General features: G+C 40.1%; 1 protein-coding gene across 7 annotated transcripts in view; it reads right to left on the minus strand.

Annotated features, from left to right (window-relative positions):
- Positions 1-27,550, minus strand: part of LRP1B (LDL receptor related protein 1B) — a 1,569,499-nt gene that overhangs the window by 545,289 nt on the left and 996,660 nt on the right. For all 7 annotated transcript variants that reach the window (XM_056534716.1, XM_056534714.1, XM_056534720.1 and 4 more), the window contains 3 exons: positions 25,846-26,010; positions 20,741-20,985; positions 2,092-2,223 (listed from right to left, as the gene is read on the minus strand). In XM_056534716.1, coding sequence (XP_056390691.1) covers positions 2,092-2,223; positions 20,741-20,985; positions 25,846-26,010 — 542 coding nt within the window. The remainder of the gene's footprint in view (positions 1-2,091; positions 2,224-20,740; positions 20,986-25,845; positions 26,011-27,550) is intronic.

Raw genomic sequence — 27,550 nt, forward strand, 5'->3', positions numbered from 1 at the left:
AAAAAAACTGGTGTAAAAAAAGAAAAATGTAGGGAAAAGTTCAACAGAGATAAATGACATGTCAGGATCAAAAACCCACAAAGAAAACTATACTCTACTCCTGGTAAATGAGACCCATTGTGTGAATTTTCCATTAAATTCCATTGAGTTCAATTTTATTTTATTTTTTGTAAAAAGATGGGGTAAAAATGAAGTGTGAATGTAGCTTAACAGAAGTCCCTGTTCCTGTACTGTTTACCATTAGTAAAATCACAAAAAAATCACAAAAAAAAATTGTGGATTCACATTTGATTTAATAATTTTTTTGGGGGAAAATTCTGTATGAAGTTGATTTGTTCTAAATTAATTCACTTTCCTCTACTAAGGATCATTGATGGTTCGGTACCCCCCCCCCCCACACACACACACACTTACATATCCTAGCAATATGTCATGATATTAAATTCTCAGCAAATTGTGTGTGTTTATAGGGAATAAATGTCAACATTTTTTACTAAAATGTAAAAAGCATGAAAAAAACATTTGAAATTCCTCTGTGAAATACAAATCACTGCAGATTCTGTCACGTTTTGCAGCAGTAGCCTATAAATAAACAAGATAGGCTGGAAAAGTGAGATGAATTCATAGAGCAGCCATCGTTTTATCACTGTCATTGTAAAGCTAGAACACTGGGCATTATAAAGCAATATTAGCATAGCAGTGATAAGGTCGGAGACATCTGGTTGAAATGCAACCTTGGGACATACTCTTTGCACCTGATTGACACGCAGAGTAATGATGCCAGGTTTTCCATTGCTGCCAAGAGTTCCTTAAAAATGATGAAGGCGTTTTTCTTTTATTTTAAAGGAATTTGCTATAAGAATAACAAATAGTCTTAGTGACTTCCGGTTTCGGCATGTTCTTCTTCCCAGCATTACACTTGAGCAATTAGAAGCCTTAAATGCATGTATCTCCCCGGACACAGTTACACTAGCTCAAGGACTCTAAGGGTCTATTCACATGGCAGAATTTCAAAGTGTGAATGAGAGTGCGGAATCCCATAGAAGGCTATGGGCTTTAATTTGATGCGGAATTCCAAAATGCTGCCATGTGAATAGACCCTAAGGCTATGTTCACGCAGTGGAATGTCCGCACAGAAAGTTTCCATGTGGACATTCCACTGACAGTGGAGCTCCGGCATGTTCTGCCAGCGCTCCACTGTCAGCGGAATGTCCGTATGACAGCAATGTATTTACATGCAGACTCTGCAGAAAGAATAGACATGTCTATTGGTTTTTCTGCCATGTGAACAGTGAAGCAGAATCCCAATGAAATCCACGGGACTCTGCTCCTGCCGAATATCTAATGTATGCAGTGGATGGCTGCTTATACGTTTGTTCTATCATGTTATCTATCATAGGCCACAGTTCCCATTTTAGGTACACAACCTTTGATTACCACTTGCCTAACTCACTTTACACTCAAGGTTGGTGCAATGGACACTTGCTAAATAGAGGACTCCTATGGTCTTTTTACCTTTTACTTGAAACCATACGTCTTATGTAAACAAAATGGCAACTTTATCCATTCATTTGTTTAAACATAAATAAAAAATCTTATAAAAAAAAAAAAAAAAAAAAAAAAATATATATATATATATATATATATATATATATATATATATATATATATATGTTTTTCTAATTGTGCCATGTTCCAAATAGGGCTGAGCTGCAATACCAACACAACCCTCAGACAAGAGTGGCGCTTTTGTTTCTGATCTGATATATATTAAGTGGATAATCCTTTTAATAAAATTTAAAAAAAAATTATATTATTGTGATAATAGAAACAGAGATGGGACTACAACAATTAACTATGAAAAACAGACAAAAAAACAAACAAAAACAAAATAGAATGCGGTGACTATGGATCTCGGGAACATCTGACAAAAACTTCAAACTACAAGCTAAAAAAGGCACAATGTAAATAAACAGACAACATTATCTTAAAGTTACCAAAAACTAATGTTACAGTATATTAGATTTATTGGCTTGGCTGTGTAAGTCTTAAATCTTCTATAACTATTGCATTTCATATAACATTTCTTACCCCGACAAGTTCTTTTATCGGTGGATAGCTTCATCAGGTGAGGGCAGGCACAAGCGGCTGTTCTGTTAAAATTTAGCAAACACAAATGGGAACATGGGCCTCTCCCGTTACCAGCAGCACAAGGGTTGGGAGCTGAAAAGACACACAAAAAAAAATCTTGTAAAGTTTTATTTTTTTTCTCGGTTTATTTTCTTGACTTACAATAATAGTATTCAAAAGCATTACAAACACACATATCTAGCAAATAAAGTCAAAGTTGAAATACGGAAAATACAGAAATTCAAAGAAAATTTGGATTATTGTGCATTCTCGGTCCTGTAAATAGAGGTTGTAATGTGTCTTATTTTTTTGAATTATGAGAAAGTACAATTTTATCGATTTTAGCGGAAAATCACACGGCACTGCATTCAGTATAAACCATAACTGTGGGGCTCTTCGGGAAGGACAACAATACACACGGGACAGAAATTACCGTATGTGTTTGCTTTCCTGGGTGGATGTTGCTTACACTGACAGGCATAAAGACCAAATAACGCCTTTCTAAAATCTTAGAGATGTTTGACAATGCTCTGAGAGCCAAGGAAAAGAAAAGCTACAGTATTTGGTAATATTATATATAAAGAGGATTGAAGGATTTGTTCACACCACAAGTAGAGTCTTAGCATCAATGTTACATCAAACATGAATATTTTATTTACTAATTAAAAAGTAATTCTTTACCATAAATAAATAAAAACATTTTTCCAATCTACTTTTTTCTGTTTGTATATAAATATTTTTCTTCCCATGATTAAAAGGGGAAGCTAAGAAAACAAAATAATTTCCTATGGGAGAATGTTGTGAGCATGCTCTGTATCAGTTGCAAACATCAATGTGCTTGGACAGAAAGAAGGTTTGAGGAGTTTATAGCTCCCCATCAGTTATTATCATAGATTCCGTGTTATCTACCTTAGGTTTTTGGCAATTTTTCATTGCAAATCTGGTATTTGATAATAAAACAACTGTTTCTGGCTTTGCTACCTGTGTACATAGCATATTCTGAAAAGTAATATCTACAAAAGAGTAAATGTCAGCCTAATTTGAGTCTAGATGGCCAGAGACAAATGCTACATTTTGGGATTCTTATTTTATTGCTGTATAGATACTGGAAAATAAAAAAACAATGCCAACATTCATAGAATACCAGAAAATTAATGTAGAGGGTAAATGGTTGAAGGCGTTGTAACACCGGTTGTCCACTCGTGACAGCCTACTGTGTAAACCCGGCCATCAGGTTACCTTTGCAGTATAAATTGCAGATTATGCTCCCTCCCACTGTTGAGCTTTCTTTTTTGCTGCTATTTCTGGTTCTGATTGTAGGCTGCGGTGTGTGCTTCCTTCCTGACTCTTAAAAGGCCAGCAAGTGCACCCAAATCCTTCCTCCACCAATCATCTACTTTCACCTAGTGTATCAGGCAGCTCCACCTTTTCCAACCTGCTTGATCAATAAGGTTCTCAGTGTGCTAGTTCTTGCAAAGATGTCCCAGTGTGTTTTATTTTATTATTGTTTTTGAACCCGGCTTTTTTAGTGCTGTAATGATGACCTATACATCATACATGTGACGCTGCAGACAATCACTGGCCTCAGCCTTACATACATACAGGAAGAGACCACTGATTTAAAGCGAAAGCACCCTTTTAACAAAGGAGCCACCCTTTCTTGAACATAAATGTACATTTGGATCTGTGGGGTCCTGCCGGAGTGCTGCAGTATTTTTTTTTATTTTTTTATTTTGAGTAATCACTTGCATTCCTCCTTCCCCCTCTTCCTCTTCCTTTCTATCATTATTGTCCTCACCGGGCTGCTAGAGGGGATTTTCATTTAAAATGCTGTTGCCATCTTTGTACTGTATATACTATATCTGCTTGCCATCCGTTTGGGTCTTGTGTGACCCGGCCTATTCATACTTTTGTTTGTCTGTCCTACTATTTGTAAAAAAAAGTTAATAAAATTGTGTTAATAAAAACTGATTGGGCACATATGGGCTTATGGAAAAGAGTTGTCTTGGTAAGGCTGGGTTCACACTATGATTTAACTATATGGGAACCGGATACTGCTGGGGGGAGCGAAAAAATGGGTGCTCCCGTATCCCAGCAGGACCCGGCCTTTATCTAATTCATTTCAATGTATTTTGCCCCATTTCCGGTTTTCTGACCGGACCTAAAACCATGGTATGCCGTGGTTTAAGGTCCGGTCAGAAAACCAGATACGGGGCAAACATGAGCCAACTAGAGTCACCATTTGACTCCAGTCGGCTCATTGAAATGAATTAGATATGGGCCAGGTCCGGATGGGATATGGGAGCGCCCGGTTTTTACTCCCCCAGCTGTATCCGGTTCCCCTATAGTTAAATCATAGTGTGATCCCAGCCTAAAACATGGGAAAAGCTTTCTTTTGGACACTTTTTTTGCCCTATGCTGGCAACTGTTATTTGCTAAGACAAATAGAAATAAGAAAAATAATCACAATTGAATATTTGTTGTTATCCCAACCACAATGTTTATGTTTCTTCCCTATATGGCTGACATTATGGAAGCATTTTTTAAATTGGACTTGAATTAGTATGAATGTCAATTTAAAATTCTGTATCCTGTCTTTTTTTTTTTTTTTTTATTCAATAAATTTTTATTTTTATTTTCATTTATGCTTGCCCTAAATTGTGGTAGCTAAACTTTTACCATGTTTCTTTGCCACTGGGAAAAAAATGATTATTCTTATTTATAAATGTTTGTTTAGAAAGCTGTTCATTGTTTCGGACTGCGCAGTTACAATTCATATTTTCCACATTCCCTAATGATATTACAGATCAATATATTCTTCACATTTAGAATCATAGGTGGGAACTTTAATTACTAGTTGTCAGTGTGAATCCTCTGTATAATTTATTGGCCCAGCAGGTATAATGGTATTGGCCATTGGGTGGCCATGTTGATGCTGAGCAGTTGTCAATTCACAAGCAGCATTACGCCAATGCATTGGGACCAACACGCCTCTTGCATCTTATCCTTTATCGTTGTTATGGCAATTTCCTTCGCATTTTAATCTCTGAAAGATGGTAATTTCTGCTGTTTCTATTTCCATGTGTTTTGAAAACATCAAATCATCCCATTCTAAAGAAAGACTGCTCCCGAGGAGGAATTGTTGGGGAACTTGCAAATTACTACTTTAAATATACAAAAAATTGAGCTGTCAGTCAAGGAGAATCGGTGTCTCATCAGCGGCTTAGTCAGAGAACACCATTAAGCAATCCCCACCATAATAAGCATCATCTTCTATAATTTTCCTTTTATATATATTAGTGTACCAGATTTATATGAAGTGTGTACTGTTTTCATGGATATCTCTTCACTATAGGAATCCGGATAATAATAAATAAAAAAAATAGCTTGGTCATAGGTGCCAACATTTTGGACCATCTCATAAAAGTATTGCACATGGTATATCATTGGTCTCCAACCTGTGGCTCACCAGTTGATATACAAGTCTTGCTTATACTGTAGTGGAGTAGTCTTCAACCTAAGGTGCACAAGACAATAATATGCCTGGCAATACATGCTCTGGTCCATCAAATGTTCCATTTCATCAGATGACCATGTGACTGGCTCTCACTGCAGAGGAGTAAGTCATCTTATGGGCCAGAGCATGTATTAACAGGTAAGTTATTATCTCCTAATTGTAACATTATAAATTTATTGTTTTGACATAAACTGGTTAATTAAGAAATGTGGCATATAGTGTATGTTGCACTGCTCAGTGTATAAGAACAGGTAAACCTATCTTTGACTGGAGTGCCTGCACCTGTACATACTTTCCATGGTTCCCCATGCTATCACAAGAACAGAAGATTGTTGAATGTATGTCTCTTATTCACATGCATGCCACCAAACTGATTTAGGTTATTGCTAGGACTCACGGCAGGTGGTGGATCCTCTGGGCCTGTGTGGATGGAGACGTGAGCCGTGCCAGAGAATGGAGTCTAAGGTGCTGCCGCTTTTCACCAGAGCTTGCCGCAAAGTGGGATGGTCTTGCTGCGGCAGATTGCTACCCCTGGCACGACTCGTCCACATAGGTAGCTGGGGGGGGGGGGGTGGCGTGGCACAAAAGGTGACTGGCAAGATGTGGCAAGATGGAAGACAGACAGGGCAGGGACACAGGTACAGGATAGGACGGTAACCAGGTACAGGTGTTCAGTAACTGAGACACAGGACTAAGCACTGGCAATGGGACTTCAGAATGGCAAGACTACCAAAGATCTGTCAGGGAAACCAGAGAGGAGCACAGGCATAGCAGTTATGTTCCCATGCAGATGTTTTTGCCTTTCTGTAAACCACGTAATGTCTCAAAGTGTCATTTTCAGCAAAAAAAAAAAAAAACGTCAAAAAAGGCAGTATTTTTTGCCAGAGTTCTATTAAACTCAGTGGGAAAATGCCTTTTTGTTCTAGGATATATTTATTTTATAGCTGTAATTGTTATGGCCATAAAATAAAGGGAATCTGTCAGCTCTATATCATGTTCAGGGCTGCATACAGTAGCAGATAGCTGATAAGGAGATAAAACAAAATATTATTTTTAAGCTCAAGTGTCATAGAGGCCATTCAGAACTGCAGTATGCATGCCTCTTCCCTCCCCCCACTCTTCCCTGCTCTGAATAATTGATGTACAGGGCTCCGTCCTGGAATCCAAGTATAAAGGGGTGGAAGAGGGAGGAGTGGTGCATGTTGCAGCTTAGCACAGCCTCTACATCTCTTTAGCTTATAAGAAAATCATAATTGTATAACTCTACCAACAGTCATCAGTTAACCATTGATTTCCCTACCTATGTCTTCAGATCTGGGCATTATGCATACATACTGGAAAACTGCAACCATATTTTGGCACATAGTTTGACATGCATTTTGGGTCATGAATGGCCCAAAATACATTTCAAAGTAAAATTGCTATTATAAGGGATGTAACCTTTGCTCTAAAAAAAATAGCTGGTGGCATGCACTGTTTGTACAGAGAGTGCTACATTTGCCTTAAAGTTCAAGAAACATTTAGGTTCTACAGAGAAATCTATTGAATGCAGTTAGATCCGAAACTATTGAGGATAGTTTACAAGCTTTTACTAAGAAAAAAAAGCTGAACAAAATGTTACTCATGGGGAACCATTACATCTACTCTACTGTACTGAAGAGAGTCCATGCTGTTGCTATGCTCTGGGAACCAGAGAATAAAAGTTTGATGGAAACTTTCTTGGTCTTGCAGTAGTAGCATCCTTGATTTCCTTCAAGACTACATAAATATAGCTGGACATGTTCTAGTTTCTGAATATAGTATCCATTATGGTTTAGCTCCTGAGCTATTAAGTTGAGCAGCTGGAGGAGACTGTTTCTTTTATGTACATCTTGTCCATTAAATGAGAATATATTGTGTGCACGTCTTTTGTCCTACAAGTGATGCGTCTACCAAGAAGTAAACCTTCAATCCCGAGCCTGCAGTCGCCAAGACCAGTAATTGGTGACTGGGCTGTGACAGATACTATGTTAGGAAATGAGAGTGTTAATCAAGTCCTGCTGCACCACAGTGTTAATATATATATATATATATATATATATATATATATATATATACCCTTGTGTAGTGGCCCTCATCAAAAGTAATATAAAAGAAAGGCGAGATGTCACATAAGTAATTTCTGCAGATGTTAAATGGTTTTGTATAATAATAAAAATTCTAGTATAGCAAAATAAATCTCTCTCTTCAATTAGTGTGACTTAATAAATCTGAGAATACCTAGCTGTGCCTATGTTCTTTTTAGAAACATTTGCAATGTCTACGGATTCTCAGTGGGGCTGTATCTAGTGAAGCCGGTAATGAGATTACTTGCCGTAACTTTTAGACCCTATAGCAATCTTTGGCTTTCTTTTTACAAGCCCGATATAGAAAAGTTTAATGGAATTAGATGCAACAAAACTGAATTTGATGCACAATTAATGAGAACATTTTCATTTGACAAGGTCGTTCATCGTGTTTTATGGAAGAGTTATATATACTGTAAAATGAAGCTTCAACATTTGTACATCATTTTGCTACTTACTATTTTATAGCCATTTGATATAAAAATGTGAGTATCTTTCCTTAAAAGGGGTATTTATAGGGAAAATACAGCAATTGTTGATCCTGCTTCCTGATGTCCCATTCAAAGTCTATTGCACTGGCGGGGACAGCTGAGAAAGGCAATTCATTCTAAGCCAGTTAATTTTTCTTTAAAGTATTATTGTCATCACAAAAACTTGAAACTAAAGGTGAAAGTTTTCCTTAAGGAGAGTGTCATAAAGATTTGTAGGCCATTGATGCTCTTCTAAGAAAAAATGATATGTAAAGCAGCTCTCACACCCCCTTTTCAGGTAGCTTTCCAATAAAAGTCTGTGTTATACTCCAACATAGAGTCTTAGAAATTGACTGGGATAGTATGCCTAGCCAGAAATACCTCCAGAAAGAAAGAAAACACAACTGCAGAAAGTGTTTTGGTATGACTGCCCTTAAGTACTACAGAGCATGGTATTGGCTAGCTAGTGACAGACATCTCATTATGGGACTTAAATGGTCATTTTTCTTCTAAAGGAGGGACACAAAAAGACATGGGGACTTATAGGCCATTGACCATGTAAAAGAGGAGAAAAAAAGAAATTCACTGAAATTAGTAGCACACCAAGAAAAATTTATATTCAAAAATGTTTTATTATGCTCAAAAAGTATTAAATAGCAGAACAATATGTTGCACATACATTACTCAGTACAAAAGGGGTTAAAAACATCTAAAAAACTGACTCAAAAGAGCCAGTACACAACCTAGGAGAAGGGCCATGAACCCCCTCACCTAAAGACACCCGTCCTCAATACACAACAATACAATGAAAAATGGCCTCCACAGTACTGGAACCTGCCAGCCCACTGGCTCAATAGATAATGAAGAATGCACAATAAAGGTATAGTTTGTGTTCATTAAGAACACAGTAATCTCAATACTTGCGGAATATGGACATGAAGCAAGCGTCCCAGACTGGAGTGAGGCAGAGTGGAGTCCACAATGCAAAAACAGAGGACGGGGTCACAAGCTAACCCACGCGTTTCGTCGCCTAAATGGCAACTTCCTCAAGGGTGACACCTTGATGATGATGATGATGGACTATAAAAAAGGCTATAGTTCAAAACTACTAAAAGGAAAGGAATGCATTTTCAAAATACTTAAACCTCTCATGAGACATTCATGAGACAATGGTTGGTAGTGCAATTGATACCAAAGGTATCTACAACCTATTTAGCTATTATGTGGACCTAGGTCAGGTTCCCCATCTCACAGTCCCTAAAACTAATACATGTGTCCAAAGACAGAAGAAAATCTAGTCCAAAATCTTAATATTTCTTGTTGTTCCAGATGTGCATTGAAAGGGTAAATCCATTTTAATATTTGCTATAAGGGCCCTGCAATCTTTATGTATGTCCCTCTTGATATCTATACAATGAAAGAAAAGACAGCTGATCAAGTCAGGAGCACCGCTAGTAATCGGACCCCAAATATTATAAAGGGATGACTTATCTGAGCCTTACAGAAGCATTACAGCTCTACTGTACAGAAGCATTAACAGGAGACCCTGTTTCTGCAGCACTCTGCGCTATTAGTGTAGGGCACTACAGATATTGCATACAGGAGAAGGGACATCTGTTAAAGACAGGAGTACCGGATCTTAAATGTACATTATGTGGCATCTAAGCTATTGTTGTAGGGTCAGGAGCACTGCTGAAAGTCAGACCCACTGATATCACAAAACAATGACTTATCTGAGCATTACTTCTTTTCTTTGTCCAACACGGAAGCCCGCACACAGCATTCGGAGTAATGAACTTCCGGACGCTGCGTGCGGAACTCTGAAAGGCAGGGCAGCGCACAACCCCTTTAAATGATAAATATGTCCTTTCGATCTTTTTCCTAAATTTGCAGACACTAAGGTATGGAAGTAAAGGGAAAATTGCAAGTTTATTCTTGGCAGAGTCTTCTACTTCTCCCTGTGCAGCCATGACCTTACTTAACATTATTTGCTATGCAACAATAAACCATGCAGCGAAGGGCAATGTAGCTAAATGCTCCCTCTTAACTCCTCGATACCTGTGCACCATTAAGTTCTTCATCTATAAACTCAGAGCACTAACTTTTCAGCAGGTAATGTAAAATGAGAAGTCCCTTAAGATTAAGAAGAGTCTGTTTTAAAATTGCATTTGCTTTTTTCGCCCTGACAATATACCTCACTGTCAAAGATTCCAGAGGTTTCATTTCCAGAAAAACACCAGAGAAAAATAGTTCTGTGGGGACCTTATAACTCAACTCTGACCACGAAGACTGCGGTTTTATTTCTGCATTTCATCTTCCTTTGGGTTGTGTTCCCCAGACAGAGAGGCTGGACGGTATTTCAGCTGGATATAAATGTTATTTTTATTGTCAATAAATGGGAGTTTAATTATTAAATATAGCTTAGTAGTGAGGGTTTTCGAAGCCAAAGCCACATTATATTTTTCTTTTGTATATGTAATGAACATTAGAGCCAAGAGTAATTACAAGTTACAATGACTCAACCGGGGATAATATTACAAGGATACTAGATCAGACTACACTGTAATAATATGATGATACATAATGCAGCACTGCCCCTATATATTCAAAACAGAGAAGACAAAAAGGCAAATGTATTCCCAAGATTTAAGATCCACCCACTATTAGAATACAATGAGAAATTGATTGGAGATTTTCAAGATTTTTTTAAATCTCTATAGCCCTTTCCAATGCCAAAAATACTTTTTTTGTCAAAAGCCCATGGGGGCATTTCCTAGCATGCCAAGAGCCCAAGTAAGTCCAGACCATGTACTCTTTATTACCACCCACTGGCCGACTTGCATCTGCCTACCCCATTTGACTGCATCTGCCACTAGATAAAGAGGACATGGGCCGGACTGACCTGGGCTTCTGCCATGGTGGGAAACACTCCCTGGGATTTTGAGCCTAATTTGCATTATAACAAAAAGACTAAGCATTGGAAAATAGTATGGGGATAAAAAAAGGATGCACAAAATCCTGAATTGCTCAAAACCGTGATTTGTTGCAAACAGATCCACTTTAAAATCTGTAACATAAATTGGCACGCTGATGACTTAAAAGGTCAATTGTCATTCCAAAATTTCCCAAAGTTTTCCACAGTATGTAGATGAGATTTGTTATTTTCTTTCTAAAATCTTGCCCACTTTATTGGTACTGTATGTATTACCTGTGGGTTTTTTACTCGCACTGAGCAGCTGGTCCAGCGAATGTAGGGATTTACCTTCTAGGACCACTTACAAATATGCATTTATTGTACAGATGCATTGACTTCTCTCTTTGATAGGAGACCCTGTTTTTGCACAGTTTCTGTGGCACCCTATGCTATTAGTGTAGGGCACTACAGAAAATACACAGGAGGAGGGACATCTGTAAATTCAGGAGTTCCTGCTCTTGTATGTTGTTTCTGTGGTACCTAAGTTATATGCGTAGGGCACTACAGAAAAAAGGAGGGGCATCTGTCAAAGACAGGAGTTTCTGCTCTTGTATGTAGTTTCTGTGGCGCCTAAACTATTAGTGTAGGGCAGTACAGAAGTTACATAAAGGAGCAGGGCTATCTCTCAAAGACAGGCGGCCCTGCTCCTGTGGATATGTTATATACTTCGTTCATCAGTTACATTTACTTGGCTGGGTGCTGGGCATTTTGCCACTTAATGTAAACACACTGTAAGTGAAAAGCATTTTTTTTTACTTTACAAAAAATGCAGGAACATATCCATAGTGGATTATGAGCAAGTGATGTAACTATAGGGGATACAAATTTTTTTGTAATACCCAAGACCTGGTGGTTTTTGAAGGGATCCCTTAAATGTTATATTGTTGCTGACAGGTCCACTTTAAAGTCATTCGAAAGTTTTTTCACAGTATGTAGATGATGTTTGTTAAAATTTTGCTAAAATATCATCTACTTCATTGATTCTGTATTAATTGTTTTTTACTCGCATGAAGCACCCGAGATTTACCTTCTGGGGACCATTACAAACTTGCCTTTACTGTACCGAAGCATTGACTTCTCTCTTTGACAGGAGACTTTGCTCTTGTACATATTTTCTGTGGCACTCTATGCTATAAATGTGGGGCACTGCAGAAACCACACACTGCAAGAGGGACATCTGTCAAAGAGTACCTGTTTTTGTATGTAGCTTCTGTGGCACCTGAGCAATTAGTGTAGGACACTACAGAAATTACGTACAGGAGGCCCTGCTCCTGGGGGGTACATTGTATACCTCACTGATCAGTTACATTCACTGTACCTGGCGCAGAGTATTTAGCATCGACAACTACTGTGTATACACAGAGTGTAAGTTAAAAATTTTTTTTATTTTTTTTTAACTATACATACAAATGCACGAGTATATCTATAGTGGAGTGAGAGCAGGTGTTGTATCTATAAGGGATACAAAAATTGTAGTAGCGCACAAGACCTGGTTTCTGAAGGGTTCCTCTGAATATTAGAAGACTAAAGTATGTGACAGTATTTCCAGAAGCGTTGAGTAGAGTAGGAAGCTTCTGTACATAGTCCCTAGTGCTTGAGAAGGCACAAAGGTCCTATAAAAGAAGACACAAGTATGATAAATCGAGTCTATGTAGAACCAAGACAACCGGCACTAAGAAGCCTAAAATGAAATATGAAACCCTTGTTGAGGCGTCTACTTGAGTGTGGAGGTGCTAACGCAACAGAAGACAGTTCATAGAATGCAAAAATAGAAAAATATGACGTTGCACTCACCACAGACCAGGTACGTACCTGGTCTGTGGTGAGTGCAACGTCATATTTTTTCTATTTTTGCAGCAGTATTATAAATGACACATGGAAGTTGGGGGCTCACTTACATTTTGCCTTGGAATTCACAAGCTTTTATTTACCCTCTGTACTGATGAGCTTCCTATCAGAATATTATATTTTTATAGAAAAATCAAACCTACCGTATTTTTCGTCCTATAGGACGCACCGTCGTATAAGACGCACCCAATTTTTAGGGGCAAAATCTTAAAAAATAAAGATTTTGAACCCAATAGTGGTCTTCAACCTGCGGTCCTCCAGATGTTGCAAAACTTCAACTCCCAGCATGCCCGGACAGCCGTTGGCTGTCCGGGCTTGCTGGGAGTTGTAGTTTTACAACATCTGGAGGTCCGCAGATTGAAGACCACTGCAGGAGGAGGTAATACTCACGTGTCCCCGCCGCTCCGGACCCGTCACCGCTGCCCTGGATGTCGCTCCATCGCTGTCACCGTGTCCCCGTCGTTCCGGAACGTCTCTGCTGCCGGCCGGGTATCCTCGCTCTCCGTCGCCGCCATCACGTCGCGTACGCACGCCGACGTACGTACGCGACGACGTGATGACGAGGAAGGAGAGCGCCGGCCATACAGGGGATCCCGGCACGGTCAGACACCAAGGAGGCAGGTAAGGTCCCTCCCGGTGTCCTGTAAACACTAACCCGGCTATTCAGTCGGGCTGTTCGGGACCGCCGCGGTGAAATCGCGGCGGTCCCGAACAGCCCGACTGAACAGCCGGGTTAGTGTCACTTTCCCTTCAGACGCGGCGGTCAGCTTTGATCGCCGTGTCTGAAGGGTTAATACAGGGCATCACTGCGATCGGTGATGTCCTGTATTAGCCGCGGGTCCCGGCCGTTGATGGCCGCAGGGACCGCCGCTATAGGGGTGTATTCGCCGTATAAGACGCACCGACTTTTTCCCCCCAGTTTTGGGGAAGAAAAAGTGCGTCTTATACGGCGAAAAATACGGTAATTGTTCTCTAAACCACCGTTTTGAATAGTAGACAGATCAAGCAGCAGGAGGTACCCCAAATATCCATTAAGTGTGAATCTACTGACAGATTTTAGTACATGATTTCCTATCCAGGAGAACATGTGAAAATAAACCTAAAATGATGAATTGGGTATGAAACCACACTGACATAATTCATAGCTATACTGCCTCAAACACGTCCGTCCTGTTGCTTTCTAATGTCACATGTGTATCTCTTACAGCACAATGTGAACAAAAGCTTCCGATCTACTCTGCAATACTCTGTGCAGAAGTCCAATTGCTCTGAATTGCTCTATTTTTCCTGAGCTATGGTGTGAAATTACTTTCAGTCACAAAAGTTATTTTTTTAGCATTAGAAAATCAAGTTTATGGGCATCCAGAAAATGTAAAATAGCAGATGCATTGAAGGAAAATTCAGCATTCTGTTACAATTGCCAGACCAGAAATTTAAAGGACTGATAAGTCTAAAATACAAGACTCTTATTTAAAGCAAAGAAAGTATGAACAGAAAACTACTAGCTAGGAATAATAAATCAGTGATCCCCGACGTAGGTGTCCCTTAGTTTCATGGTCAAGTCTACAAGGATTCCATAAACTGTGAAACTTATGAATAGTGATGAGCGGCATGGGCCATTATCAAATTTGCGATATTTCGCGAATATATGGACGAATATTGGTCCTATGTTTGTGAAATTTGCATATTCGCTATGTTCGTTCTCTGATTGTTTCCATGCAAACATTTGTAAGTAAATTCACATAGTGCACATGTGCAGTCATATCTTTCAGCTAATATAAGGGAGGGATCAGTGACAGTCTGGAAGTGCTAATATTTGCATAAATATTTGCATAAATATTCGCATAAATCGGCATCAAAAAATATTTGTCATTACAAGTGTCACTATATTCAAAATATTTGCGAAATCGGGAAGTGCCTATATTCACGGTAAAAATTAGCATTTTGAATATATCTGCCAGGTTTGTTAAGATTAAGGGTATGTTCCCACTGCGGATTATGAACGGAATCTCCGCTCGCAGAATTCCGCGAGTGGAGATTCCATTCTGGCGGCCGCCGCAATACTTCGGCGGTAGGACCGCGCGGCTATGCAGTGTTCGCGGACTTCCGCACAAAGAATGAACATGTTCTTTCTTTGTGCGGAACATTCCGCAGTGTGAACGGGTCTCACAGAAACCCATTCACATTGATGATGCGGGAATTACGTTGTGTGAACATACCCTTAGTCTGCAAAGGGGCTAATGGGCCCATGTCTACTCTGAGATAAGGTGCACTTACTGTTTACTGTACCCCTTCAGATGTTGCAAAACTCCCAGCATGCCCGGACAACCATTGGCAACATCTAGAGAGTCACAGTTCGAGACTACTGCTTTGGATTAAGAAAGGAACAATAGAACCATAAAGGGGTATAGTTAGTTTTAAAAAAAAAAACCTATCCACCGGATACGGGGAAAATTGTCAGTTTGCAGTAAATCCGACCCTTGGGACCCCCGTGATCTTGAAAAAGGGGTTTGAGTTTTGTTTTAAAACTGAGCAGCAAGTCACCCATGCATGCCACAGTTCCATTCATTGTATATGGAGCTGATAAAGAAAGCTGAGTGCTGTACTTTGCAATCCTCTCAGTTCCCCCCAAAAAAGACTTAGGAAGGTTCCAGTGGATGAACCCTTTCCACCACTACCAGCAACAGTCCAACATATATTCTATAAATAGGGAATGCTTGTTTTATTTTGGCATACCCCTTTATATGTCACACTTCAGGGGAAATATCTGGCGGTCCGTGACTTCCACATGGAAAGTTTGGTGATCTTAGTGAAGAGGGGTCCATCCAAATTTAGCTCTAGGGTCCCCATGGTTACTTGTTAAACCTCTGGACAAACCTAGTGAGTTGTGGAATACAGTGGTACGATACCTAGAAAAAATGGGACAGCTATGGGGTCAAAAATTGGCCCTCACTTACTGTCTTATATACAGAGACACAGGATTTGACATTACAAAGGAGGCATGATGCATTTTTTGCCTTTTGACCTCAGGAAAAGGTACAAAGATTGTGGCAATCATCTTAAAAATTTTCAACATCTTGTTCAAGCATACGCCCCTAAATGACCGTGACTCTACTGAAATGCACCTGCCTGTAAAGCCTTGAAACTTTTTCAGGTTAGTGAAGTATTCTTTGTACCTTTTACTGTGGTTATAGAAGCTTGTGGTCTTGCTTTACTGCGCACCACCCGTAAGTCCACTGCGTGGACTGGAGATTTTGGAAAACTGTAAAGCCACTGTAGTGCCAGCTTGAAATTTTGATGCAAGGATTGCATTTTGTGCTTTCAGAAATGTATTGTAAGAAACAGTCATGCAATCCCCTACCTTAAAGTCATAACTTAAAGGGGTATTCCACTGCTCCAGTGTCTGGAACATTTAGTTCTGAATGCTGGGTACGGCCTGCAGGGGTCGTGATGTCACAACACGCCCCCTCAATGCAAGTCTATGGGAGGGGGCTTGACGGACATCCAGTCCTCTCCCCTAGACTTGCATTGAGGGGGTGTGATGTCACGAACCCCGCACCCAGCGTTCTGAATAAACGTTCCGTACACTGGGGCAGTGGAGTACCCCTTTAAATACCCCTTTGAGGGTAGCCTGAATGTGCCACTAATTGAAGAATTGCCAAAAAATCTAAGAAGTCAGCTACAAAGTAGTTAATGCGTCTAAAGAACAGTCCTCCATTGCTCCACGTTGTATATTGTGTATTTCTCACTAAAAGAGAAGTGTAAGTGAATTAACGGCAGGTAGACAAAATAAGTGTATAATCCAAACTGTCTGCTTTAATAACCCAAAATCTTTGGCTTCAGTGTCAGCTTCTAAACGTATAATTACAGGAATATAAATACACAAGCTTACGCAGCGACACTCCGGAAGATTATTTTAGAATGCAGGAGGAAAAATTACAACGAAAAACATGCTGCGACCAAATGTAGTAAATCTCTGCTCTATGTGTCAAAGTTTTCGTAAACCTTTCTATGGCGAACTTGTTATGAAGTAAGACTTGGATTAGGAATCATTTTCTAATTTATGCGTAATATGTACTCCAGGCCTGTTATTTGGTGTTTGGAACAGTTTTGCAAAAATTTATAATTATAATAACTGCAATGTCTTCTGTGGAAAGAAATACTAGTTACTAAAAAAACAAAGACAAATATCACCAGCTTGCCACATATTACAGGCTGTAGATTATACTTGCAGCGGCCACTATAAGGAAAATGTGGTATTGCATTCTGACTATTAACATTTAAAGGGGTACTCCGGTGGAAAACTTTTTTTTTTTTATTATTAAACTGGTGCCAGAAAGTGAAACAGATTTGTAAATTACTTCTATTAAAAAATCTTAATCATTCTAGTACTTATTAGCTGCTGAATACTACAAAGGAAACTATTTTCTTTTTGGAACACAGTGCTCTCTGCTGACATCACGAGCACAGTGCTCTCTGCCGACATCTCTGTCCATTTTAGGAACTGTCCAGAGCAGCATATGTTTGCTATTGGGATTTTCTCCTACTCTGGACAGTTCTTAAAATGGACAGAGATGTCAGCAGAGAGCAATGTGCTTGTGATGTCAGCAGACAGCTCTGTTTTCCAAAAAGAAAAGAATTTAATCTGTAGTATTCGGCACCTAATAAGTACTGGAAGGATTAAGATTTTTTAATAGAAGTAATTTACAAATCTGTTTAACTTTCTTGCACCAGTTGATTTAAAAAAAAAAAAATAATTCCTCCGGAGTACCCCATTAAGGACCAAGGACGTACCGGTACGTCCTTGGTCCTGCTCTTCTGATATAACGCGGGGTTACACAGTAACCCCGCGTCATATCATGGCGGGCCCGGCGTCATAGTGAAGCCGGGACCCGCCTCTAATAGCGCGCAGCGCCGATCGCTAAAAGTGAAAGTGAAAGTTCCCGGCTAGCTCAGTCGGGCTGTTCGGGATAGCCGCGGCTAATCGCGGCATCCCGAACAGCTGACAGGACAGCGGGAGGGCCCCTTCCTGCCTCCTCGCTGTCCGATCGCCGAATGACTGCTCAGTGCCTGAGATCCAGGCATGAGCAGTCATCCGGCAGAATCGTTGATCACTGGTTTCTTATGAGAAACCAGTGATCAACATAGAAGATCAGTGTGTGCAGTGTTATAGGTCCCTATGGGACCTATAACACTGCAAAAAAAAGTGGAAAAAAAAGTGAATAAAGATCATTTAACCCCTCCCCTATTAAAAGTTTGAATCACCCCCCTTTTCCAATTAAAAAAAAAAACACAGTGTAAATAAAAATAAAAATAAACATATGTGGTATCACCGCGTGCGGAAATGTCCGAATTATAAAAATATATCATTAATTAAACCGCTCGGTCAATGGCGTGCGCGCAAAAAAATTCCAAAGTCCAAAATAGTGCATTTTTGGTCACTTTTTATATCATTTAAAAATGAATAAAAAGTGATCAATAAGTCCTATCAATGCAAAAATGGTACCGTTAAAAACTTCAGATCACGGCGCAAAAAATGAGTGCTCATACCGCCCCATACACGGAAAAATAAAAAAGTTATAGGGGTCAGAAGATGACAATTTTAAACGTATTAATTTTCCTGCATGTAGTTATGATTTTTTCCAGAAGTCCGACAAAATCAAACCTATATAAGTAGGGTATCATTTTAATCGTATGGATCTACAGAATACATATCAGGTGTAATTTTTACCGAAAAATGTACTACGTAGAAACGGAAGCCCCCAAAAGTTACAAAACAGCGTTTTTTTTTCAATTTTGTCGCACAATGATTTTTTTTCCCGCTTCACCATAGATTTTTGGGCAAAATGACTGACGTCATTACAAAGTAGAATTGGTGGCGCAAAAAATAAGCCATCATATGGATTTTTAGGTGTAAATTTGAAAGAGTTATGATTTTTTAAAGGCAAGGAGCAAAAAACGAAAATGCAAAAACGGAAAAACCTCCGGTCCTTAAGGGGTTAAGGCAAAGCCTATTGTGCATGGTGAGGCCAGGACCCTTGGAATGAGATGTTCTTTCTTGGTGACTTTCTGCTCTGCATAATGATCAGTGCTGAGATCCCACCGATTATTCCAGCAACAGGCAGAATCATGCGGAAGAATGCTTTACTCCCTGGCATGCACGATCTTTGCCATGCTTCACTGGACGCCCCATAGACTTATACTGGGACCGCTCTGTGAAGCAGGATGTAGATCACTACAAGCAAAGGAGTAAAGAATGCTACTATGCGCTCCTCCCTGCTTGGTTGGAAGTTATTGGTGGGGGACTCAGCACTAAGACCTTGACCAATCAAAACTTTTCACACATCTGTGACATGTCAAAAGCTCTTTTTAAATGACAAGGGCACTTTAATGAGGCAGCACTGCTACCTGGTAATGCCGGACCCAGGATTTTAGTATGTCTGAGGGCAACATCTGCATGAAGTTTGTTTGCTCTCCCCATGTTTGCCAGGAACAGGGTTCCAAGTCATAGGGCGGAAATTCTAACCTTGACTGACAGATCACTACCTATGCATGCATAGGGATAAATGTGTCAGTCAAGGCCAACGGATATGGGATTACCGCTTTAATGTGATATAGCACATTGTTGGTACAATACCATTCCAAATCCCATGGTGTGTCCTATACTATGAGTATAAAGCAGTTTCATTCAATTATGCACTAGGCAGAAAAGAAGCTGTGGGTGGCACCAAAGCACATTACAAGACTGAGAAGTTAAAGTGCCAAGCAAAAAAAAAAAAAAAACATATAGGGTGGTGCTCACATGGGAACGCAATCCGAAGAAAATTACAATAAACCATAAAATGTCAGTTTACGTTGCTCAACCAAGCACAATTGAATGAATATAGTACAAGTAAGAAAAAAAACATGGACACTCACCCGTAAAATGTAACTTTTAACCTTCTGCCAAAAAGCAGTGAAGTGCCTCCATCTTTGTTCCCCTGCCTTTTCATGAGCATTTTTTTTAACAGGAGATTAAAAGTTACGTTTTACAGGTGAGTGTCCATGTTTTTTTTTTTTTTCTTACTTGTACTATATTCATTCAATCGTGCTTGGTTGAGTAATGCAAACTGGCATTCTAGGGTTTATTTACTAACGTGATCCCGACTCTTTTTTGGGGGTTTGCTCCTAAATTGTGTTACACATTCCGTGCAACACAATTTGCGACTCAAAAACCCCCAAAACCCTCCATTTTACAAGAAAAACCCAAATGGGGGCGTATCCAAGGGAGAAAGGGGATGTTCCAGACAAAAAGAGCAGTTTCGACAAATTCCAACATATTTACCAAGGTTTCCAAAGAAAATGTGGTGGATATGAGTTGGGAAAAACCCAACAGATCAGAACAGTTGTAAAAAAAAAAAAGTAAAATGTAGGGAAAAGTGCAAAATGTAGGAAAACATACCTTGGGAAAATACCTGTCAGGAATCAACCCACAAAGAAAACTACACTCCACTAAAATCCACTGTAATGACACTAAAATCCACTGTAATGTTATAAAAATGTATAGTTTGGCTTTGTATGGGTAACTTGTGAATTGGGAGAGCCAAAAATGTCCTCAGTGACAAGCAGTATAATCTTTTTATTGTATTTTCAGTAAATTACAATTTTGTTTTATTGACGTTTGGAAAAAAAAATGTACGTTATAAAATGGACTTACCTTGAGGCTGGCGGCTTGGGTGGTAAATTTGTATATCAAATGGTTGTGCGCTGGTCTTTTGTATGACGCTTACATTGTGACCGGTCCATTTGTTTGCCTTAGACAAAGTGTTTGTTCTCCAGTCTGTCCAGTAAACGTCACTGCCATACAATGATACAGCAAAAGGGTGGGAAAGGTATTCGTGACCCCTTATAATTTCCCTCATGGAGGTTCCATCATACAGAGCTGAATATATTGCATCTGACCTATAGAGATAGAGACATGATCATTGACTATAAATATTCCCTTATTACAAAAACAAAATAATCTTTGCTCAATAGAAATGAGATTAAAACATTACACAGTATAGGACGTACATGAGACCTATACATTTGAATATCATTAATAGAAATATTCTAGTTATGGATTTATCTAGAAATGTTCCTACTTTAGGGTTTATTCACACGTACAGTATTCTGCGCAGATTTGATGTGAAGGATTTCAAGCTGTATTCAGTCATTCACTTTTCATTGAAATCTGCGCATCAAATCTGCGCAGAATACTGTACGTGTGAATAGACCATTAAAGATTATTATATTTCCATCTAAAAGCTCAAAAACATTTGTTGTCCATTTTTCCACAGCGATAACCTAACAAGAGGGTGTTATGCTGCTGTGATCTGCAGAAATCTATGGAGGAACCTGTCATCTTTAGGTTCAATTTCCTTACAGTGCCATCACAGGCTAAATGAAGTACTGCAATGTGTATTTCCATCAATAGGCTGTCCCTATATTTCTAAACCAGATAACCATTAAAAAAAAATAAAAAAATAAAAAATACTGAAGATCTATAAACCTTTACATAAACATTAACTCAGCTGCTTTAGGTTTTTTAGTTGATTCCATAAAGAAAGGAGCTGTCCATGACAGATATGAGAATGGTTGGCCCAGTCATTGGAGTACTGCTATAGTGCAGTGGTCCCCAATCCAGTTCTCCAAGCCCACCAGCATTCCAGGTAACTCCATTGGAATTAAACAGGGATAAATGTAAATGCTAGACCGTTGTAGGCTTTAAGGACTGGATTGGGGATCTCTGCTATAGTGTGTTATATAGAGATGAGCTGGCAGAGCCCAGCCAACCTGATTGGTCTCGTTCAGAATATTAGGGTAAAATCGGCTTGCAGAAATTTGCCAGACTCGGCAAATTGGGGCTGTTATTATCAGAAGGGAAGAGGAACACAAAACGTTTTGGTGCCTAAATAAATAGAGGAAGTACTAGGAACACTGAGATTATGTCAAGGTAACCCAGCATACCTTGCAGCTAGCAGCAAGATCACATGACCCCAGGTTATCCAATCGTTGCTTTCATTATGTAACATACAGCTCCAAGGCTAACCAGGTGACCAGCATAGAGGTGAGTTTTAGAGGCTGATAAAACCCTATGCACTACATTGTGAAGCTGAGAGAGAGCAGATAGTGCACAGAGGAACTACTGATCCCAGAAAGCATTTACAAATCTAATAGCAAGTTGAGCACAACATTGAGCAGTGGGCTGACCTCAGACAGTGACCTTCTGTCACCTGATTTACTGTGCTCCGTTGGTTCACTACAAATCCCAGTAGTCTGACTGCAGACCAAGCTCATCAAATCTATACACATTACAATACCTAGCAAGCTGAGCAAAGCAGTGGAACGATCTGTATTTTAAAGGAAAACTGTCAGCCTGGTCACCTATTCTGAACCCAGAAAACTGGGTTACAGAGTGGGTGACCAGAAGTGCACAGAGGGGTCACATACTAAATTTCGTCCACTGGTTATAGAGATCTTGAGAACATCCCTTGCTCAATCCAGGGAATTGCGCGCTGGAGGTGGGGCTCTGCCGGCTAGTCGACTCTGCCTTCATCGGTCAGTTTATAATTTCTCCCCCGCAATTTGCGTATTCATTATCTTTGACTCCACGTCCTGATGACTTCCGGGTGTATCGGCGCATGCACACTAACATCGTGCAAAGCGGCTCGCAGCAGGAAAAGCTCTCACTTCATCAGGACAGGAGAGCTGGACATAATCTTCCAGCGCATGCGTTTTGCTGACAGAGAACGTGGAGTCAAAGACAATGAATATGCAAATTGTGGGGTAGGTATTATGAGCTGACCGACAAAGGCAGAGGGGGCCAGCTGGCAGAGCCCCGCCTCCAGTGCGCAATTCCCTGGATTGAGCAACGGATCTTCTCAAGCCCATATCTCCGTCACCAGTGGACAGAATTTTGTAAGTGACCCCTCTGTGCGCTCTGGGTCACCCATTCTACAACCCAGTTTTCTGGGTTTAGGGTGGGTAATCAGGCAGACAGTTTTCCTTTAACATAAATGCACAGTTTTATGCCCCCGCGATCTCTGTGCGAGCACCCAGTGTGACGGACGATAGACATTATAGACATGTAGGCATGACGTCACGATCTCAGCCGCCCAAACCCAGCATTCTGAACATAATGTTCAGAACGCCAGGTGCGTGCAAGGAGATCGCGGTAGTCCCATCGTCCAGACCCCCAGCAATCAGGCATCTTATTCCCTATCCTTTGTATAGGGGATAAGATGTCTAGGGACGGAGTAGCCCTTTACCTCTAGTGTTCTAGTAGTTAGCGCTCCTGTACTGAAGAACCACATCCAGTCTATCCAGTCTGGTGGGGAATCTTGTTCAGGCTGAAAACGTGTTGCAGGTGCGGTTTTATAATAAATATTTTTTAACCACGTGCTGTGGTGTACTTTCGGGAAAGCGTCATCCAGAGGTCTACGTTTGTTTGTTTGCACGCCCGTTGTTCTCTTGGCTATCAAATTAGAACTGTGTCTAAAGAAATTGTCACTTCCCTTCCCCCACTCCTGTAGGTAGAAGAAGGTCCCTCTAATCCCTCTAAGACAGTGGTCTCAAAGTGTGGCCCTTCAGATGTTGCAAAACTTTAACTCCCAGCATGCCCGGACAGCCGTTGGCTGTCCGGGCACGGTGGGAGTTGAAGTTTTGCAAAATCTGAAGAGGGCCACACTTTGAGACCACTGCTCGAATCCCTATAAGAGTAAATTGCGAATCGGCTTGATAGAAGTGATGAGCAGAAGAAAGAAGAAATTGGTTCTATAATAGCTCATTTGTCTGTCTTTAAGACATTTTCCCCTTTCATCTTAGCAAGTTTTGTACTATGGGTGTGAATATAAATGGTGTCCGTAATTGCTCTTTATAGCTGTGATCTCTAATAGACATCAGTTGTCTCTGTTATAATGGGATACAGTCTTTTTATGGCTTTTTGAGGTAAAATGCTGTTAAAGTAAATGGAGGGTTGGAACTAGCAATCTTTGTGTCATCACAATCATCTCTAACACTAACATACAGTAGTAACATATGTAACTATGTTATTATTTTTTAAAGGGAAACACACGCTGTGGAGGGGTTGATTTCTCTACATGGTAAATGCCATGGGTGATCTAGTACCTGTTATTACACCCTCCTCACAGTTTTTCTATAAAAGGCTCTCTGAAATTTAAAGGGACAGTTGTAATGGGTCCTTGTTGTTTCCTGTCCCTATATATGTCTGCACTTCCTTTAACCCCTGCCGGATCTTTGTGCCCCACAGCCCTAGAAAAAGCGTTCCATTCTTGTGTTCTGCCTTACTGTGTACATGACCACCTCGCTACATTTCCTGACCACGCTCCAGTGCCGCCTGTCCTGACCTTCCTACCTTTCCCAGACTTATCCTACCTGTGCCACGATTCACCTCGACAGCCTGTGTGGACGAGTCCTATCAGGGGTAGCGACCTGGGTGCCGCCTGCCGCAGTAAGTCTATCCCGCTTTGCAGCTTGCTCTGGTGAAAACCAGCAGCACCTTAAACTCCACTTCCTGGCACGGCTGATGCCATCATCCACACAGGCTCAGCGGATCCACTTCCCCACTGCCATTACAGATATGAGATAGATAGAAAAATAGATGGATGGATAGATAGATAGATACGAAAAAAATGCAGCAGCACTCCGTAGTAGATGAAAAAAAGTGGAGTTAGGCTTTATTCATCAGGTGCAGTATACGACGTTTCGACCGTCTCTTTGTGACAAAGACCGTGAGAGACGGTCGAAATGTCGTATACTGCACCTGATGAATAAAGCCTAACTCCACTTTTTTTCATCTACTACGGAGTGCTGCTGCATTTTTTTCGTATATTTGGGGACCCTGCCCGGGTTGGACCAGCTTGCACCCGCAACTCATATGGGAGTGCGGTTCTTCTACAAGACTGTAGATAGATAGATATGAAATGGATAGAAAAATAGATGGATAGATAGATAGATAGATAGATAGATAGATAGATAGATAAATAGATAGATAGATATGAGATAGATAGACAAATAGAAGAATGAATCAATAGTGCTGGCTAACTTATCCTTTTGTCTGTATTGTACATACAGGGGAGTGGCTACCTCCATGTTGGCTCCTGCACCCCAGCCCCCTCTATCAGGTGTGTATAAGGTGTCTGGGATGTTTCAGATCCTGCAATGCCTGCTGAACTGATCACACAGAGGCATATTCATAGTGTAGGGTCCGTCCCAAATGAGCTCACCTTACCACGGTGGGACGGTCCAAGCTATTTGGCCGCCAAGTTGCAAGTATCTCACTATTTCATAACTTCATAATTTTATATTTCCATTTATTACACCATAGCTGTATAGCTTTTCATGTTGTATCTATATACTCATGTTTTATCTATATCTTTGTGCTAGCAGTGTGCTGCTGTATTCTTCTGTTGCTGTATATAGATAGATAGATATAGATATAGATAGATAAATAGATAGATATGAGATAGAAAAATGGATGGATAGATAAATAGGAGGTAGATTGATAGGCAGATAGATAGATATGAAATAGATAGATAGATAGATAGATACTCTAGATAGATAAATAGAGGGATAGATGTGAGAAAGATAGATACTGTAGATAGATAGATAGATAGATAGATATGAGATAGATATTGTAGATAGATAGATAGATAGATATGAGATAGATAGATATATACTGTAGATAGATAGGTAGAATACTGTTCATGTTTGCATAAGATTTCATGTACATTGACCACCATTGTATGTCCATGTTGTTACCTGGCATCTGTCCAAACTATTCTTCTTTCAAAATGATCCACAGTGAGACCATTGGGCCAGGCTCCACTTTCCATATCTTTATAAATAATCTTCCTTCCCGCTCCACTCATCGATGCTGACTCGATACGTGGAAATGTGGCATCCCAATCCGTCCAAAACAATATTCTGCATTCAAAAGAGGATTTATTTATTTACTTATTTATTTATAAAATTGTATACAGAACAAAGAATAACTGCATTTTCAAAATATTTTATAATGTAATTTTAGGGAAAAAAAGTATAATATGTATCAGTCTCAAATCAGAGATGTATGTAAAAAAGAAGCATACTACTTCACATGCAGTAGATGAGAGCTGGTTGAGGCTAGATTCACACCACGTTTCTTTCCCCCGTTGAATGTATCTGTTGGCATTCCCCAAAAACGGGATGCTGAGCTATACTGTTAGCGAGAGAAGCAGACCCCATTCACTTCTACAGTGGGGATCAAAAGTTTGGATTAATGTGCATAAAGAAGCCAAGGAAAGATGGAAAAATCTCCAAAAGGCATCAAATTACAGATTAGACATTCTTATAATATTTCAACAAAAGTTAGATGTTATTTCCATCATTTACACCTTCAAAATAACAGAAAACAAAATAATGGGGTCTGCAAAAGTTTGGGCACCCTGCAGAATTTATAGCATGCACTGCCCCCTTTGCAAAGCTGAGACCTGCCAGTGTCATAGATTGTTCTCAATCATCATGTAGGAAGACCAGGTGATGTCAATCTCAAAGGTTTTAAATGCCCATACTCATCTGACCTTGCCCCAACAATCAGCACCATGGGTTCTTCTAAGCAGTTGTCTAGAAATCTGAAACTGAAATTAGTTGATGCTCACAAAGCTGGAGAAGGCTATAAGAAGATAGCAAAACCTCTTCTACATCCACAAAAATCAGCGTTTGAACTTTGCAAATGAACATATAGACAAGCCTGATGCATTTTGGAAACAAGTTCTGTGGACAATGAGGTTAAAATTGAACTTTTTGGCCGGAATGAGCAAAGGTACGTTTGGAGAAGGGAAATAGAATTTAATGAAAATAACCTCTGTCCAACTGTTAAGCATGGGGGGGGAGGGGGGATCAATCATGCTTTGGGGTTGTATTGCAGCCAGTGGCACAGGGAACATCTCACGAGTAGTGATGTCGCGAACATAAAATTTTCGGTTCGCAAACGGCGAACGCGATCTTCCGCAAATGTTCGCGAACCGCCATTGACTTCAATGGGCAGGAGAATTTTAAAACCCACAGGGACTCTTTCTGGCCACAATAGTGATTTAAAAGTTGTTTCAAGAGGACTAATACCTGGACTGTGGCATGCCGGAGGGGGATCCATGGCAAAACTTCCATGGAAAATTACATAGTTGATGTAGAGTTTGGTTTTAATCCATAAAGGGCATAAATCACCTATTATTCCTAAATTCTTTGCAATAATGTGCTTTAGCTCCCTTTAGGCAGCACATAGAGCCCCCCTTTAGGCATCACATAGTTAGATCCCCCCTTTAGGTAGCACATAGATTCCCCCGTATTAGGCAGCACATAGTTAGAGCCCCCCTTTAGGCATCACATAGGTAGAGCCTCCCTTTAGACAGCACATAGAGCCCCCTTTAGGCAGCACATAGTTAGATTCCCCCTTTAGGCATCACATAGTTAGATCCCCCCTTAGGCA

The sequence above is a fragment of the Hyla sarda genome, chromosome 8 (assembly GCF_029499605.1).
Source record: "Hyla sarda isolate aHylSar1 chromosome 8, aHylSar1.hap1, whole genome shotgun sequence".
Lineage (NCBI taxonomy): Eukaryota > Metazoa > Chordata > Amphibia > Anura > Hylidae > Hyla > Hyla sarda.